At 43.8% G+C, this 18,861-nt stretch overlaps 1 protein-coding gene across 14 annotated transcripts in view; it reads right to left on the reverse strand.

The window, feature by feature from the left end:
• PPFIA2 (PPFI scaffold protein A2) overlaps window positions 1–18,861 on the reverse strand; it is a 350,657-nt gene that overhangs the window by 87,749 nt on the left and 244,047 nt on the right. For 8 of the 14 annotated variants that reach the window (XM_078858938.1, XM_078858943.1, XM_078858942.1 and 5 more), the window contains 6 exons: window positions 18,330–18,464; window positions 15,623–15,700; window positions 13,418–13,501; window positions 9,591–9,722; window positions 8,635–8,697; window positions 1,186–1,277 (listed from right to left, as the gene is read on the reverse strand). In XM_078858938.1, the coding sequence (XP_078715064.1) occupies window positions 1,186–1,277; window positions 8,635–8,697; window positions 9,591–9,722; window positions 13,418–13,501; window positions 15,623–15,700; window positions 18,330–18,464 (584 nt within the window). The remainder of the gene's footprint in view (window positions 1–1,185; window positions 1,278–8,634; window positions 8,698–9,590; window positions 9,723–13,417; window positions 13,502–15,622; window positions 15,701–18,329; window positions 18,465–18,861) is intronic. The other 6 variants (XM_078858949.1, XM_078858948.1, XM_078858941.1 and 3 more) reach the window with 1 other exon arrangement.

The raw sequence follows: 18,861 nt of genomic DNA on the forward strand, positions 1-18,861 counted from the left end.
GGCCCTGTCATGGGGCGGCAGATGGCAGTGCATCAACTAGCATTGTTGAACTGGACGTCTATGCACTCAGGTCTATGCTCCCCGCCTTCACCAACCCGCACTGACCAGCTTGGTGAAATATGGTAAAACAACCCCCACGACCCTCCCGGACCCCCCCCCCCCAATGGTGTTGGTTGAAAGGGCATCATCCAGCAGTGGACTGACAAAGGGCGGCACATGTACAGTATATGAAGTACACAGGATTGGCACAATGTACAGTGAAACGTGTGAAAATACAGTGCCATTAACACCCTCTACGAATATTACACCTAACCCATCTGACACTTTTATATTAAAACACAAAGTTTATCTCTGTGCAGGCAAAGTGTGGGGTGGCGCTAAGCTCCGCTAACGGTTCAGAGGCGGCGGTGGAAATTCCAGATTTCTACGGCGATGGCCATTAAACAATTGAACATTTTAATTTCGTTCATTATACAAACCACGGTTTTATAATTAAAGAAAAAAACCACATGTTTTAAATTAACTATATATGACATCATTACGACTGGTTTCTTCACGTGGTGTTTTTTTTCTTTTTACAAAGGTTCCCACCATAGGCAGAAATATTAGTTGTGTTTGCAGTAGAAATGTTGTGAATGTTGTTCACAATCTTTCTGTTATTACCATGTTATTTGAACCATTGGTACCAAGTAGAAAGGATCAGGATGGCAACCGAGCAAGACTGACAATTGCATAATTTGCTGTTTTAGATTTTCCCAAACATTATTAAATTCTTGCCATTGAAATATCCATTAAGAACTCTTGAAGGAATACTACATTACCCCGTGTGTAACCAAATGGCCATGTGAATGGTGATATCACCAAACTGCTTAAAAAATCCCCTCCCCCTCGAATGACCCTTGAGTTATTCATACACAAAAGACACAGGTTCCAATAACGCGCCCTGCTGCAGGGAAATGATGATTCCAACTTGTAACCCGCCGCACGGCATTCCGCTCACTCTCGCAGAGCAAGAACGACTCGAAGGCACGAGGAACCATAGAGAAGTGAGAAGACAGCCGGGCAGTGAGCCGGCGTCAAAATTCCTCCCCCCCCCCTCCCAAACTCTGCGGTCCTCTATATAAGAGAGTCAGTTAATTTAGCTGAAATCGTGAGTGCAATGTCTAAGCGACAACGAGTGAGTACCGTGGAATGACCGGGTCGACCATGGAGCTTGTTTTAAGCCTCCACTGCTCCATCTCCAGACGAACCTTTTCCACTTCGTCCGCCATACGCTCCTGCCGGAAGATATAAACAAAACTATTATAGCACAAACTGTGGCACTGGCTTACCAATGATAGCCTGCTTACCAAGGACAGTTGGCTTTTCACGACAGCCGGCTTACCAATGGTACCCGGCTAGCCAACTGTGGCCGGCGTACCAACAGCGCTCGGCCTAACAACAGCGGCTGGCTTATCACGACAGCCGGCTTGCCAATGGCGGTTGGCTTGTCAACTGTGGCCGGCTAACAAGCGGCAGCTGGCTTTTAACAGCAGCCGGCTTGCCAATAATGGCAGTTGGCTTGCCACCTGTGGCCGGCTTGCCAATGGCAACCGGCTTACCAATGGCAGCTTGCTTAACGACGCCAGTTGCTGGCTCAGCACCCGCATTACCGGAGTAATCAATACATACACTCACATGTGCTTGTTTGGTGCAAGTCTTTTTATAAAACGTACTCAGTATATGCATGTACAGAAAATAGAAGTGAAAAGGTTATAAACTTGAGAGCTATTACATATAGCACCGTGCTGGATGAGGTCCTTCCAATGTCATGTCAGTATTTTGGTCAAACATCCAAACAAAATACTTTTTTGGTCAAACATCCACTTATTCTTAGGTTTTTTCGGTAAAGTCACGTAGGTAAAAAATTAAAATTAATAAAAGTAAATTAAAATTAAAATCACGACATTTCGGAGGCAACACAAGCTTCCGTCTTCAGGTGGAACCGTCACAGCACGATTGCTGTATCTCAATTGATACTCACTTGATACATCTATCGTGCTGTGACGGTTCCACCTGAAGACGGAAGCTTGTGTTGCCTCCGAAACGTCGTGATTTTTATTTGATTTTACTTTTATTAATTTTAATTTTTTACCTACGTGACTTTACCGGAAAAAACCTAAGAATATGAATCCTTGCAGTTCCGAAAGCTTCAAATCTAGAATCAAACATCCTCTGTTGGTCAGCTCGGGTTGGTGAACGGTAATGGAGGAAGGGAGCTACGAGTGGACTGGTTCTGACACCACACGCCACGGACTCTGGCCATGGTCAGGAATCGAACGCAGATAACCAGATTCGCGGCACACTGCATGAACGACCGTACCATCTCTCCTACCCCTAACTGGGTTCAAACAAAGGAAATGCTTGGTTATATAAACAGGAGAGCAAACAATTGGTGTGTGGGAACGTTAATGCTATGCTTATTAATGCATATATTTGTATAATTTCTCTAAAGGCTCTACATTATTACCCCCTTAATGGCTAAATGTTAATGCCTTGTAAATATTTGCACTTTTCCTAATGGCGACATGAATCATGCATGCATATATTTCATCTCATGCTGTTATGTGTTGCAATTAATATATCTGAGGTTAATCCTGCTTTCTGGCAGTGGGCTTTTCATAAGCGGCTGTATCAACTGCTTACAGAGCCTGCCTTGTGCGTTGAACATCACAAGACACTGGCAAAGACATCACAAATCACTGACTGTTGAGAGAATCCAAGCCTCTCCAGTAATAAGGAGCACATTGTTCAGTATTATTTCAAGCTGCTCTAACAACATAACATTGTCAGGTAGGAAAAAAAAACACGCAACTTTTCTTTCCATCTAAATAATTTGCGACAATTTGTGAAGCTCATTATCCCAAGGGCGCACAGCAGATGCTCGAATCATCCAGTTTTCATTCAACAAGTGCACCGCCGATTTTCTTGTGGCCATTTCTATTTAAGCACGTCTCTCTTCCGTGCATTTCAAATGTCTCGTTTTGAAAGATGGAATTCTCTCCTTGGAAATCTGTTCTCATCATATATCTAGATATATATATACGTTGTTTGCTAAACCAAATTTAATCCCACAGAAATGCCAAATGATTACTAATCTACAACTCGCATCGTAACAATAGCCTGATTACTAATCTAGTATATACTGTAATTACAATAACCCCCCCTCAAATCTTTGCACCTGACGAATTAATGAGTTAATGATGACGTCACCCTGCTGCTGCTCTATATAAGAACGGGAGACACAGCAGAGCCTCACCATTCTGGCGAATTGCCCGATGATGCTGGATGCAATTACCAGCGAAACGTCGTACTCAAATTGTAAATGTTGTCGTTTCACGCTTCAACACACCGGTGGGCTAAAGCAGTGACCTCTTTGTCTTTTGTCAACGTGACACTTTTTTGCTGATTGGCCGTGTCAGGTGGTGGAGGGTTACGACACATTTATAAATAACGCGATCTAAACCCAAAAACGTTGATTATGAATATACATGTATGTTTGTGTGATGAACGTCGTTCGCACCGTACGTAGCCAGCCGTGCTAATCGGAGGTGCGGGGGAAGGACAACAAACTAAACACAAAAAGCAGCTCTCAAGAAATACATTTTCAATTAAAATCGAATCGGAAAGGTAATACTACATTTTACATACTTGGGCACGACTGCAGTACAGTATTATTTTTTGTTGATCTGCAAAAATAGGTTAGACAAAATCAAGTGGAATAATGCCGTGCATATTGTGCGTATGGAGTTTATGGAGAGACCGTGGTTCCAGGGAAACAGGGTGTGGGTGCTGGTGGATGCATGTCCATCGCAAGCTGAGTGATTCCCTTCTCATCTCCACTGGTGGTCCTCAGCCAGTGGTGGAAATTCCTCATTGATATGGCAGGGACAAATGAATCCATCGAAAAACCACTGCTAACATTCAATCGAGTTCAACCCTTCCACCAGCGAGTAGATTTTTGTTTTGTGCGATCCAACCTAAAAACACCTTTATTATGGAGAATATTGGTCGCGAAAGCCTACGTGTTAAGTAGACTTTTTGTTTTAGGTCCGAACACAGTACGCTCAAAAACCTCTTATCTGTGGTGATATGGTGGGCCCTCTAAACAGATCCTATTGTCAATAATTACTTGTGTAAATTACTCCCGTTATTCATGTGGCTAACCACATATAAATGTAGCTCATATGATACATTTTCCACAACTTCTGTATCACTCCCATTATCACAGACAAGAGCAGGTTAATATGCAAAATCAATGCATGGCAAACGGGATTTTACATCCACGGATTGAGTTGGGGGGTGCTGGATATAGCAAAATCTCTTAAAAAGGAAGGGTGGATAACGTGCATCTGACTGGATATGCTCTCCTTATGAAATGCAGAAGTCCAGTCTGCGAGTTCACGGTCAAATATTCCTTGGAATAAAATCAAACCAATCAAATAACCCGAGCTATGCAATACAATACAGTAATTGGTATTGCAAAGAAAACAATTCCTCACTCAATATCAGATTTAGAGGAGCCTGAACTACGGAATTAGCTATGAGCTCCAGGAGCTTAGCGGCCCATTACGTGTCTATGTGCTGTGCTGGCTTTATTTGCTCAAATGTAACATCTTGAAGGGTGTGACCAGCAGCCACTTGTGACCTTTTGTCAAGCAATTGCAGGCAGGTCATTGAACCAATTTAACTTTTTAACTTTCTCGAAGGTCCATAGCACGCAATGTAGAACTTGCATGCAACACTGTTTGAATAGAAAAGAGTTACAGCTGTATTGCAGTAATTTAATGTTCAGCATCATAGCGAGGCGACTGTGATGATCATCAGTGCTCATCGCAAACAGGTGAACTCCATGAAGTGCTCTCTCTCAAAGAGTAAATGTAGTTTGAAATCATTTTAAGTCAATCGCACCTGCTGACCCGAATAAGCGAAAAAATGGCACTCAACATCATGCAGCCAGCAGCAAGGTTGGTGAAGCAGTCAAGCATTTGTAAGCCTTTGTCACTCTTAATAAGGATATACAAAAGGTAGGGAAACCTAAAGCAATGAAATGAATACAAGGGACTATTGCATGTCACTGTTTCTATTCTGTCGCAAGAAAAAAGAGATGCTTTCAGACCATCTTATTGCACAGAGCAGCATGTAGTAAGCTGGTTATTACGTTTTCAATTTTCTGTTTGAATTGGAGCCTCAAAATTCCTCCCAAAAAGCTATGGGAGAGGTCAATCCCCTTTCCAAACGAATCATGCATTTTGATAGAGAGAGCTGAGAGCTGTAGCAGAGTGTGTGTACGTGTCTGGGCTGAATCCATTATGACATAAATCTCATCTCATAATGTATAGGTCCTGTCATATGGTGGGTACATCATGGCAATCAAACCTTGTTTGGAACTTACCAAGACATTGAATGTTGACTGTGTGTCTGTGATAGACACAGGTCCATCCAAGTTATGGGGGAAGGGTATCTTATCAAACTGTTGAGGCAAGTGCTGTTAGCGAGCACCTATGAAGGCCGACACAGCACACAAGTACGTGGTGCGAGGTTCGCACACCACAGCGGGTACTCATTTGAGGCTGAGTCGACCTACGGGAGGCCCAGGACCGGTTCAGATAATCGTCACCTTGAGTGGGAATCGGGTCGCCAGGTTCGTAGCACGCCGCGCTAACCGCTGTACCACGGCTCTCCCCTCTAGAACGTGACCCCAACCACAGCCCTCATGCTGTGACCTGGTATCCCCAGAAACAGCGAGAGTCTCAATTCGTGATAAGTCCACAGTGCTACTGCTGGGGAGGCCTTCAACTCACAATTGGAATATTGTGAGTTCAGTCGATCATCCTTTGGGGTGGGGGGGGTGGGGTCAATAAAATATGTATAACTTTGTGGGCAGTCAAAAGTGATCAGCCTATCAATGGAATGGTTCCCAGCGTGGGAATGTGGAATTCATCATACCCAAAGGCGGTTAACTTTTCATGTAAAATTCACACATTACAATAACCACCAATTCTCTTCCTTCAGTTCACGGCTTCATTAAAGTTGTAATTTAAAAGAGACCGGGAACGCATTTTACAGGTCTATATATTTTGCACCACATTTTAAAACTATAATACGCGTACATTTAAACAAACAGCATTTCATTTATTTTTTCAAAAGATTTACACACAAAATTACTTTTGATATTAATTAAGCTATGAATATCGGGTTTTTTTCTTTTCCCAATGCAGCAAAATTTTTTTTTTCCATTGGAGCATTTAGTTCATTCACACAAACGTGTTTCACCTTTCACACAATATAATTCCGAATGAGTGACAATTACAACTTCATATTCCACAAGGGCTCAAGGGGCTCTGCATGGATATCACCTTCCACAGGCAAGGCACAGCATCACAGAGCCTCTTCCCTTGGTACTGGTCCACCAACCCAGGGGATGTATATTGCGCTTCTTTCGCACCGTACGTAGCCAACCGTGCTAATCCATTCCCTGGCTACCACATTCAGATAAGCCCCTCCCCCCTTTAACTTGTATTTAAGAGCTTGACTCTTGGAATTTTGCCTCACTTGAGACAGTAAATCTAGCTGTGACCGTCCCACCTGATGACGGAGACTTGTGTTGCCTCCGAAACGTCGTGATTTATTATTTTATTTCTATTCTTTTTTCAATTACATTATTTCTTATTTTTTACCTACGTGACTTTACCGAAAAACCTAGGAGTGTGAACCCTTGCAGTCACGAAAGCTTCAAATCTAGAATCGGAGGGTAACCATAAGTGCAACACTCATTCTGAAGCCTCTGATATAACCAAGACCTATCCTGCTCAAGGTGAGAGCCCTGCTAGCGCAACGCATGATGGGAGCTCGAGGAGCCATCCTCAATAACAAAGAATGGCGTAGAGAGGACGCCAATGACATAGACGGCAGAGGAAGTTCCTAGTGGAGCCAAACGGTGGGTGTGGCAAGCAGAGAGACACCTCGAGCCATCAGGGCCGCCCAGGTGTTCCTCCAAAAAGGGGACACACCAGGCAGACAAGCTCCTGATTCTATCAAATTAAATCCACGAGACGATGCTTGCTGTTGTGAAACGTTTAGATGATAACTACACATTGTTGCAGACGCGTGTGTACGGAAGAGACATCACAATATATAAAGCTGTGAAATAATTAATCAAAAATAAATTAGTTAACTAAACTAAAAGGTTTATTGTCTACATATATATACATATATAAAATTGCTTACCAATAAATCTGCAATAGCCATCAGACAAATCACAAGCATGATTACACTCGGTGCATACACAGACTCGCCCCTTCACCCTAGCCCGTCCCCTGTGCCGGGTGCCCAGCGAGGATGCCACACGAATACGAAGAGGTGACGGACGGGCGAAGCCGAAACCTTGGTCTGCCCCAAACCCTAACCCTTGACCCCATAACCTGAGCAGGCTGCTGGGCCTAATGGAGTGCTCGTGTAAAACTCTGAGTGACGTGCCTCCCGTTCTCGTACGGTGGCATAACCCATGCACCCCTAACCCCCACCTTGACTTCTGCACAAAGCAAAGGCCGAGGGAAGGACTTTGAATCATCCGCGACGCAGCGCCGGTTACAGCGGCGCACTCAAGTGCTATGGAGCAGGCACAGCTCGTTCTTGAGGAGAGGCTGCGATACCAATGAGGAACCCACAGGGATCCCACGCCCCATGCTGTTGGTGAGGGTTTTTCGCACGGATAGACAACGCGAACGAAAATGGAACGGAACGCGACAAACAAAGGGGAAGCGGCGATCGAATTGAACTTGCTGTGCGTGGACGTGCCGTGCCCCAGATGGTTGCGGAGGAAGAATATTTTTTTACGGCGTCGGTTTGCTTTAATGATTCATCTTGGCCTCACTTTTGTTGTCCGAAGTGAGCGCAGCGAGACCGCCGGAGTGAAATTGATGTCGCACAAAATTCACGTCTCGCGTAATACGATGCGACTTTGTCAAGGGTGCTTCATCTTGCACATCTAAAGAACCCTTTCTGCTGGTATTAAGATGATAAAAAAATTAGATTTAACCCTATTTGGCAATAATACAGGAGGTGTTAAGATGATCAAACACCAAATTAACATCTATTACAAGGCATCATCCAGTCTGCATTGACCACATATACTGTACTTGTGGTAAAACATGCAAACGAATATGCTTTAATAATGTATGCATTGTCCTTGAAACTGATTGACCTGCACCAGAGGCAGCCTCCTCTATGGCCTTGTCTCACCGTTGCTCAACCAAATAAAGCCAAATAGCTGTTGCATTTGGTGGTTGAACATCTTAGCACCTCCTGTATTAATGCCTTTTATTATTCTTTTAAAATCACATCTTACTCCGTTTGAAATGGGGTCTGTTTGTCAGCCACTGTCCACATCACCCCCAAAGTTTTCAATATTAACTGGCAATCAGTGGGATTTAAAATGTTCCTTGACAATGGATGCAATTGTGCTCTGTGAGAGTATAGAATATACATATATCACAACAGTTGGACGAGCTGCAAGATGGACAAAATAACGCAAATTGGCCATGAAATACACACTCAAAATACAAACCGCTAAAATATAAGAGTTTTGTTTACCTTATCCATGTGGGCCTCTTCCAACTGTTTTCTTGTATTATCAAGTTCATGGGTAAGTGCATTCTAAACAAATACATGAAGGGAATGCATCATTACAAATGCCACACACACACACACAACTGTGAAATAAGCAAGTGACAAATTGACAGTTGAAGGGAATCGTTACTGATTAAAATTCAATTCAATGTCGTTGAGCAAGCGAATGCATTGACTTGAAACCTGCCATTTTGTGATTTGTGCAAGCAAATTTTTGCTCATGTCTATGAAATAATCAGCTGCAGCTGAAAAATAATTGTAACAACTATTGGCTTTCATTCAAGGAAATGAGATTAGCCCAAAAAAACCATTCAAAATTAAATAATTCAAAACCAACGCTTAGTTAAGCAACATCATCTTAACGTAAGGTACATATGAAGTAAAAATCCAGATTAAAATAATGGATGTGTTGATGCAATCCAGTTTATAGGGCATGAAATTTATTTGTTTTTTGTTTATTTCAATGGAAAAAAAACACACGTAACTATTCGCTTTGCCTTCGCCCACCAAACTGTGACACGCGCTCTCTCGCGACCACGTCGATGTTAGTCGCTCCCCGCTGAAACAATGAGACGTAAACCCCCACACGGCGGGCACGTCCCTTCGTGCTCGCGCGGTGCAGGGTGAGCGGGAGAAGTGAGCTGGCGGCCACTTGGCATACTCTTAGTTCTTTCGGTAAAGTCACGTAGGTAAAAAATGAAATTAAAGTTAATAAAAATTTAAAAACAATAAAATCACGACGTTTCGGAGGCAACACAAGCTTCCGTCTTCAGGTGAAACTGTCACAGCAAAATATCTGTATCAAGTGGCCAATTGGCAGTTCGGGCCTTTAGGCCTTGCGTCCTGCGGCGGCGACTAAAAATAATTATCAGCTACGACGGGGCCACGACGGCTTCCACACCCTGGGCGACGGCACGTACCTTCTCCTCCAGCGATGACATCCTCTCCTTGAGGTGCAGCTGCAGCCGCTCGTTGGACTCGGACAGAAGCTTGTCCACCGTGTCCGACAGCCGCTTGTTGTGCTCCTCGTTCATCTTCTCTCGCTGCCTCGCCTGCATTCACACACACACACACACGCACACACACACACGCACGCACGCACGCACACGCACACGCACACGCACACGCACACGCACACACACACGCACACACGCACGCACGCACGCACGCACACACGCACACACGCACACACGCACACACGCACACACGCACACACGCACGCACGCACGCGCGCGCACACGCGCACACGCGCACACGCGCACACACGCACGCACGCCCGCACGCGCGCACGCGCGCGCGCACGCGCGCACGCGCGCACACGCGCACACGCGCACGCGCGCACGCGCGCACGCGCGCACGCACGCGCGCACGCGCGCACGCGCACACGCACACACGCACACACGCACACACGCACACACGCACACACGCACACACGCACACACGCACGTGGCGGCGGCCGGGGGGGATGGGGGGGGATGGGGGGGGTCATCAAACACTCTCCAAGCTGCCCTCCCCGCTGGGGCATCCTGCAAAATATTACTTTTCAAGACAAGTGTCGCATATCCGCACCTCCGATTAGCACAGTTGGCCACGTACGGTGCGAAAGAAGTTCAGCATACATACACACATATACAACTCGTTGGGGACTGAGGTAAGGTCACATGTGTGAGCGAAAAGGTCGGATATGTAGACATAAAATGACAGTTACACCGTCCGCAAGTACTTTAGAAAATGCACTATATTTACAATGAGTAGCTTGCGAGTGAAAATATTCGTCGGGCATCAACTCAGATGTTCAACCTGTTGGGCCCACAAAGTGTGTTGTACCACTTCATGTGGCAGTCAACAGTTGGTGTCCATTTGAAGCGAGACATTCCACTGCCTCGGGACCCCAGAGAGGGGGCCACTGCCACATATTCACGCGTGCCCCGAGTGATTTCAACCTCGATTAGCCATCAGCAATTTACTGGCTCGATAAGTTGTACCAAAAGCAGCACCACAGAGGACAATGCCCCCACAATGAGTTGCCATGAGACTGTGAGCGTCTGCATCAAGGATAATGCTTAATGGAGCATTGCAGACTTTCAACCAAACTAACTTTGGATTTGGACCCAAGCCCACTCAATCTCCTAACTACCCAGGCCAGCCAACAGCTAAAATGTTCCAGTAGGTGGATTTCAATTAGGTTACTGTGCAATTATCAGTGAAATATAGCATTGTCTCTCTAATAATTATGCATATTTCGCATCTTTAAAAAATAAGTATAATTAATTTGGCTTATAAAATGCCAGAGGATCAGCTGACTCCTAAGTGTGCTGACGTTTGTTTTAAATCCTCAAGTTTTAAACATATATACATACATTTGTATTTATCCCAATTACTTATCAATTGTGATCTCAGCATCATGTAATGAAATTAAACATTTCCATTCTACAGCAAGCAGTGGATCACCCTGCGTCAGAGGGGATGACATCACAGAAGTATTTCTTCAAGCCTCTTTTACAAGACCTATATCGACAACAGACACACACCTTTTGAAGCCCTTCCTAATTAGTCATTTCACGTCAATGAAATGTACATATTTGTGTCAATTTTTTTTAACTAAATTAACGTAATGGCTTCACTGAATGTTGTTGTATCCTGGTGCAGTCACTGGTGACCAAGTTGAGATCATCAACGCACGAAACTTGAGAATCGGGTTCAATCACGTATGGCTGCCTGGATTTAAACCTAGGCCTCAGGAGCGCCAGCTCATTGCTTGTTATTCCCGAGCCACACAGCAGCGACCTGAAGAATACGATATGTATCCGTCAAATTTCGATTTAAAGCTTTCGTGACTGCAGGGATTCATCTCCTTGGTTCTTTCGGTAAAGTCACGTAGAAGGGAAATAATAAAATAATAAAAATAAAACATAATAAAATAATTATCACGACGTTTCGGGCCACAACGCGAGGACGGCTGCTTGCGTTGTGGCCGAAACGTCGTGAGAATTATTTTATTATGTTTTATTTTTATTAATTTATTATTTCCCTTCTACGTGACTTTACCGAAAGAACCAAGAAGATGTCTCCGTCAAGTTGACTTTATTCAGTGTGGAAGTACTGTAATTACACATTATTCAGCCACTTGCTAAATTAGAAAGGTTCCTATATGACAGTACAGTTGCTGACTGCGTGCAGTTTACAAGTCTTCCCCTCATTTACGGGTGCTGTGCACCAAAACAACTCCAGCAGGGCCCTACAGAAAAAAAAGAGTCTTGAGACTCACCGAGAATCCCGAGATAATCATATAAATCACTCATTATTTAAATGGTCACAGTGTAAAACATCGGTGTATGTGGGGAGTGACTGCAAGTAACTGGCCTTGCCGTGTAATAGGATTAGGTGTTAAATTACACAGAGACCCAAGCGTACTAATTGCACGTTAACATTTATAGCCGTAGCATAGTGAAAACATATCGTCACCTCAAAATGAATATTCGGTTTGGTGTAATGACTAAGCTTGTTAGTGGTAAGGTAATGCCTAGACATGTTAATGCATGCTAGAGTTCAAAGGATTTATTTCAGTACCTTTCTTTTTGCATGATAGCACTCTGTAGATACCATTGTATGGCAGCTACCACACGCTGCTTTGTGTAATTAAATTGCACGAGTCACTTCGAGGAAGCCACTCATCATCAGCATTCATCGATCTGCTCCTGGATGAAGGCCTCCGCAGGCCATCGCCATCTTTCACGGATGGTCCCACGATGCACCAATCCCTCTAGTAACCTTCGCACGAGCCGATTTTCATCGCTCCATCTTGCGTGGTGGACGTTCTTTCAGGCACATTCACTCCTTTGGCTGCCACTTCAACATTAGTCTCGACCACTGACCATCATGCCTTCTTGTCGTGTGTTCTACCCAAGCTCCCTTGCTTCAAAGTCTTGAACGCAAGGTGCAAAAATATAGAAATAACACTAAAAACTGTAAATACTCCAACCCTTATTTTGCAGATACGTACCACCCCAGTCTATGTGTTCTCTCGACTGCTCATCATGAACATGAAGCTTCATTCGTGGGAAACAAATGAAGTAATTTTAAGGATGCAACTGAAGTGACTTTACAACAATGACATTGCATTACGAAGCATGGGAATTACGCTGCAGAGCCATGAACCTACAGACAAAGTAATTTTTTCTCCTTGCTGTTGAAGCTTTAAGCTCATTGTCAGAAAGCTCCGGATGCACATCCTGGGTAAGTATCTACAAATAAAGAGCTGTAGGAATTTTGGGTTACGCTTTCCTATCCTCAAAGAGGGCTCAATGGATTGGCCAACCAATTCTTTCCAGCGGCTTTACACTCACAGGACAAATCTTCAGAAGGAATATTATCTAAATAATGAGATAGCATCCGAGAAGGGGAACAAACAAATATAGAATACCTACAGAGGGGTTGAAAAAAACACAACAACAAAATGAACAAAATGGAATGCATCCAAAAGGACATCTATTCAAGAACTTGAGCGATGACACCAGCTCGTGCTGAACCACGACGTCACGGCGATGGCTTGGGGAGGCCTTCATCAAGTGGTGGATTGATCACGGTTAATGATGAAGATTAATAAAAGGATACTCGCGGCAGTGAAATAAATACCAGCCAAACGGTTCGCAAGATAGTGGCTGCCCTTGAAGTCAGGTGACCGTGAGAGTTGATGCTTTCTGCTCTCTGGATGATGCCCAAGGGGAGGGAGGGACAGGGAACTCACTCTCAACACCTCCTGGTTCTTCTCCTCCAACTGGGTCTCCAGTTGCCGTAGACGTTCCTCGATGTCCCCGTGCCGCTCCTCCGCCTGTCAACCAAAACGAGAATGGTGGTGATAAAAAGCAAAAATCAGAAGTCAGAGAGTGGAGCATTAAAGGGACATTTCTCTTGCTGCAATGAATGAAAAGGTTGCAATGGGTGAATGGCAATGCCGCGAGAAAACCTTGACCGCGGCAAGAGCGGCAGCGTCAAGGCCCGCCGTGCCATGCTCTCTCCCCTGCTAGTTACTCGGAGCGCGCGGCTGAGGTCGGAGAGCTCGGCAAAGCGGTGTGCACGCGATGCATGGAAGGGGGGCGTGAGTCATGCCGGAGTGGCACGAGCTCTTGGGGATTAATGCGCAAATGCAGATGAGTGAATCGAAGTCTGCTATGGAGGACAACACTACACGCGTAGGTTAAAAAAGATCCGACTAATAAACATGTAGGTAAATATGCGAAACACAGATTTAGAATGTCTGAACCTAATCGATCAAACAAATAAAGATCGTACTTATATTTCCGCTCAGATAATTATTGTCTATTTTATTGTAACAATTGCACGCACATTATAATTCGAGTGACTGCGATAACAATTACAACTTTAAATTTTAAGTTCCCCATTGCTCGCTTTAATTTGTTGTCAACGGTTTGCTTGGATCACTAAACACCCGTCAAACAATTGCAACTATTGCGTTAAATAAAGCAGGCTATTGTTCAGCGAATGCTGTCATATAAAATAACTTTACATACAGAAGCTGGATTAGCGGACTCAATCTGGATTCGCAAATGGTTGGCAAGGACCAACTAAATCCACACATATTTCCATGCGAATGTAAGCAGCCTCTAAATGCACGAATGAAAATAAGTAAAAATTGTGCTGAATATATTCAGCACACACATGCAAAGACGCGTACTGATGGATTTCCATGCATTTATCCAAAACTACTTTGCAATTTGCCCAAGTTAATCAAGGAATTAATGATACCACTCCACCACTAACAAAGAGATCTGTCCATACAAAATTGATCCGGTGAACGTTGTAAAATTGAAATTACAAGACAAAACAACAAACCAGATCTTGCCAATATTTTTTTTTGTTGCGTGTCAAAACGTCTATATGTTAAAGTCACATTGACCCCTAAGAATTGATCCAAATTGATTTTCTTCTTCTCCGAGACAAACAAATACAACCCTAAGTTCTCTTTGTGCCTCCATCATCCAAGGTAACCCAATAAACACTGCTCACTTTATCATCTCAGTTATTGCGTCATCCCTCTGCCTCTATAATTTCCTGAAAACTAATATCTTTCACATCGTTCATCACGGTACTTTTATTTGCTCATCTCCATGATCTCTCTCCGCTAATCTTGAAGTGTACGATTAACTATACAGTGGATCAACAGTGAATGTAGATCTCATTTCCTAGCGTGACATACAGCACTATGCTTTGAATCAAAAGTGCAAAAAGTTAAGACGGCCGTACACTTTGAAACGTCGTGATTTCATAAGGATTAAAAGCGTCATTTTATCCACAGTGACTGCGTATCGACAACAGAATCGCGTTGTAAAGATGTAAATACATGTCCGCCATTTTCAGCCCAGGCATATTGTAAAATTCTAATGGCTGAATATGAAGTACATCCCAAGAGCTGAAATGTCAAGTTCCCCAAAGGAAAAGTAATGCAAGTCGAAGAATCTTCAAAATAATACTTAATCAAAAGGCCATAGCTTTGGCACATCTTAATAATGGAAACCCACTTTTAGTATTAATAAGACTTAACATACTTTCCGTGGTAAAGCTACATTCCCATTTTAACATCTGCAATAAATATGCAAGGCCAATTGAAATGCACAGTTGCTCCAACTTCATTCAATATAAATTTTCGTTAAAAAAAACAACCCCTTTACGTATGCATATCTCTTAAGAATTGTTTTTTTCTTTTGTTAACAAGGCTGCAATAGATGGGATTAGACTACCGAGTCGTTATGTTTAGGTGGCGGTCTCCAAGAACCTTGCAATCGACGGATACGTTGCACAAAAGAGGAAGTTCGAGTGCTTCCGCAGATTTCTATTGGCCCTGCTTGAAAGCCAGGCGGCGTTGGTGGTGGCGGTGAGCGCGGCGACGGAGTGAAGGGAGACGGAAGAGGAGAGGAGGCTGGGCACGCTCTACCTTCCTAAGCAAGATGCTCATGTCTTGCAGTTTAACTTCCAGAATAGTGGAGTCATCGGGTGAAGAGGAGGGATCGTACTGAGAGAGCGAGGAGAAGGAAAGGGGAGGAAACAATAGGAAAGAAAACACATTCAAGAGGGAACAAAATGAAAATGAAATACTTAAGTACAGTCACACCTCTTGAACGCCGATGCTTCGACACTGATTTTTCACCGAATAAATGTTTCAAAACAAGTGCGTTCGTTTTTGACATTTCGAGTTCCATATTTCAGTTTTTTTTTTATAAATATCTTTATTCTTTTTTACGAGAGACTGTGATACAATTGGAACTGTTTTAACAAACGGCATCATTCACGGAGTTCGGGTCAAGATGTTTCACCGTGTCTAACATGAGGGTTTGATATGCAATTTGTACTTTTTGTTAAAATAAATTGTGGCCATTACAAGAAATGCTATGTTATTGTAACTTAACTCCCTGGGAACGTTACCTGTGCATTTTAAGAGAAAGGGTAATTCATTCAATATTTGGGGAACTATAGGACTCATAAATACCAAAAAAATATGATTTATGAGCTCCCCTGATTACACATCAGCACTATTCATTTAAAGGCGCATCCTTCAATCAACATATTCTTCTGAAAAATTAACACCGCCAGCTCAAAGAGGTGAGACCATAATCACAGCTGCAGGTTGAAACACAAAACTGACAAAGCGGCTGGTGGTAAAACGTCCTAAATTTAGCTTGCATACTAATTGCAAATAATGCTTCAAGCCATCATTACAACTTTACGGGAATATATTGTATTACTTATTGAGGCACAATCAGCACCGTGAAAAATGCTGAACAGCCTCATCCCACTTACCTGCACAAATTACTCGCATGCAAAGCAGTCCAATTAAGAAAATATGACAAATAAAATGTCTCATCGAGTAAGATGAAAATCTCTCCAAGCATTGAAATTTATACTATAAATTAGTTACTCTTCAAATGCATAAATGTAAAACACCGTACGAAGTTTGTTGGTTTTTTACTAATATTATTAAAGATTGCCTGAACAAAATTTCCCCAACATCGAGAAGGTTTTGATATTTTCAAACAGCTAATTTCACTAAAAGTCTTTAAGACAAAACACTCTTAGATTTTTCTATAATCTTCAAATATATATTACACAACCATTAAAGCAGTTTAATTCTTCAAAACATTCTGTTCCTGTAAATGATTCATCCACTCTTTATCTCTAAAGGCCAAAGTGAGCAGAAGGTACGTTATGTAATTACAATATTTGCGTTATCACAAAAAAGAAACGCGTACGTTTGAAATAATCCGTGAATTACATTGGCAGAGCTCATCTAAAGAATGGATTATGTTCTCGTCTGAAAGAACAAGGTTTCAAAAAACATATTCAAAGGTACGACGCACTATTACCAAGTCATGAGAAGCACAGAGACAGCACAGAAAAAAACAAGTGCAGCAGGCGGAAGAGAATTAACAAGAACTCGGAGACATCAAACGTCCCAGCCTAAATCCCCCCACGGTGCATGCTGCATGCAGTTGTTTCATGACACAGTGTTAATGCACATGGGGGGACATGTGACCCTCAGTGTGCAACTTAACATCATGCACAGCACACAGCAACATCCTGCGACGGTGTAAAAAATATATATATATATATAAAAATGAACCGCTTCAAAAACAATTTCATTTCCACTCATCAGAATACATTCATGTATGTTCCTCATTAGGGTTTGGATGTTTTAACTACTTTGAGCGATATATACAGATATACGTGGTAATTGAAGCAGAGGCACTGTTAGTATTATTTTGAGGTTCTCTGAGCGAAGAACTGCAATAATGGCATTGCGTTAAAGTGATGGCATGGAGGAAAGATAAATAAAGCATTAAACAAGAGAACAAACGTGGGATGAAAAAATAGGACTATAGCTCTGTGACATGGAGCATGCTTATTTTGGGCATGGCATGAGTGACCACAAGCGATGTGATCAAATGAACTGTCTACACAGAACATTTACTCCACAACTCCCGCATGCTTTATATGTTTAGGAACAGTGCGTGCCAAACACTGATATTCCATTTTGTTGGCTGCTGTATCTACGTAACTAATTCTTAAGCATACAAGTGTGGATTCATAGATGAAGCGAAATTATTCAAGTGAACTCGAAACATACCAACACATCGTGCACACATTATAGAGTATCATACTCTTTAAAAACAGCCTAACTGTGAGCGTGAGAAATCAAAAGACGAGCAACACTAAAATGTTCTCGGATGTATTTTTGGTTTGTACCACACTTTGCACACAGCATGTCCGACCATTTTCTTCCAGCCCCCGCATATTCACTGCCAATGAAGCTCCCAAAACAGCCGAGCGAAACGTCGGACATCTTGTCACACAACGCACGGCACAAACCCGAGAACACACCGGAGCCGCTGTGCAGCACAAACGTGGACACCTACGCAGCACCAAAAAATACGTACTTGCATACTGTACATTTTGGACGGAGGGTGGAGAGGGGGGCAGCTGGGAAAAAACACTCCGTTTCTCTTTGCTCGTGTTAACATGCATCTTACTGGGGATGCCGGAAGAGTAATCCGCAACAATGACTCGGCGTTGGCCGTCAGGCATGCACGGTCCGGAACAAATGTCGGTGAGAGCACCCCCCCTCCCCCCCCAGGCAGCGGCCGTACCTTGGTGAGCGCGGCCACACGCTGTGCCAGCTCGGCCTCCACCTCGGGCAGCGTCTCGGCCTTGCGCATCGTCTGCTGGAGCTTCTGCTCGGCGAGCTCCAGCCTCTCCTGCAGCTGCCGCGTCTTGTCCTCACTCTGCGACGCACGTACAGGTGGGAGACAAAGATCCCCCCCCCCCCATGTTGCTTTAGTGCTGTTTGCGAGCACCTATGAAGGCAGGCACGCGAAGGGGGTGGGTGGCCAACACCATGCCTGGCCGCCTTTGTCTCCACAGTGGCGATGCTTACACACCGCACCGGGTATTCATTTGAGGCGGAGTCGACCTTGGGGAGGCCCAGGACTGGTTCAGATAATCGTCACTGGTGTTGGTCGTGAGCAGGAATCGGACTCGGGTTGCTGGGTTCGCAGCCCAGCACCCTAACCGCTGCACTACCGCTCCCCAAACAAAGGGGGAAACGCACAGAGGCGTATACACACACATTTCGAATGCAGCCCCAACGTAAGCATCTCAGAGCACGGATATACACGGCAG

Source organism: Lampetra fluviatilis, chromosome 8 (genome assembly GCF_964198595.1).
Source record: "Lampetra fluviatilis chromosome 8, kcLamFluv1.1, whole genome shotgun sequence".
Taxonomy (NCBI): Eukaryota; Metazoa; Chordata; class Hyperoartia; order Petromyzontiformes; family Petromyzontidae; genus Lampetra; species Lampetra fluviatilis.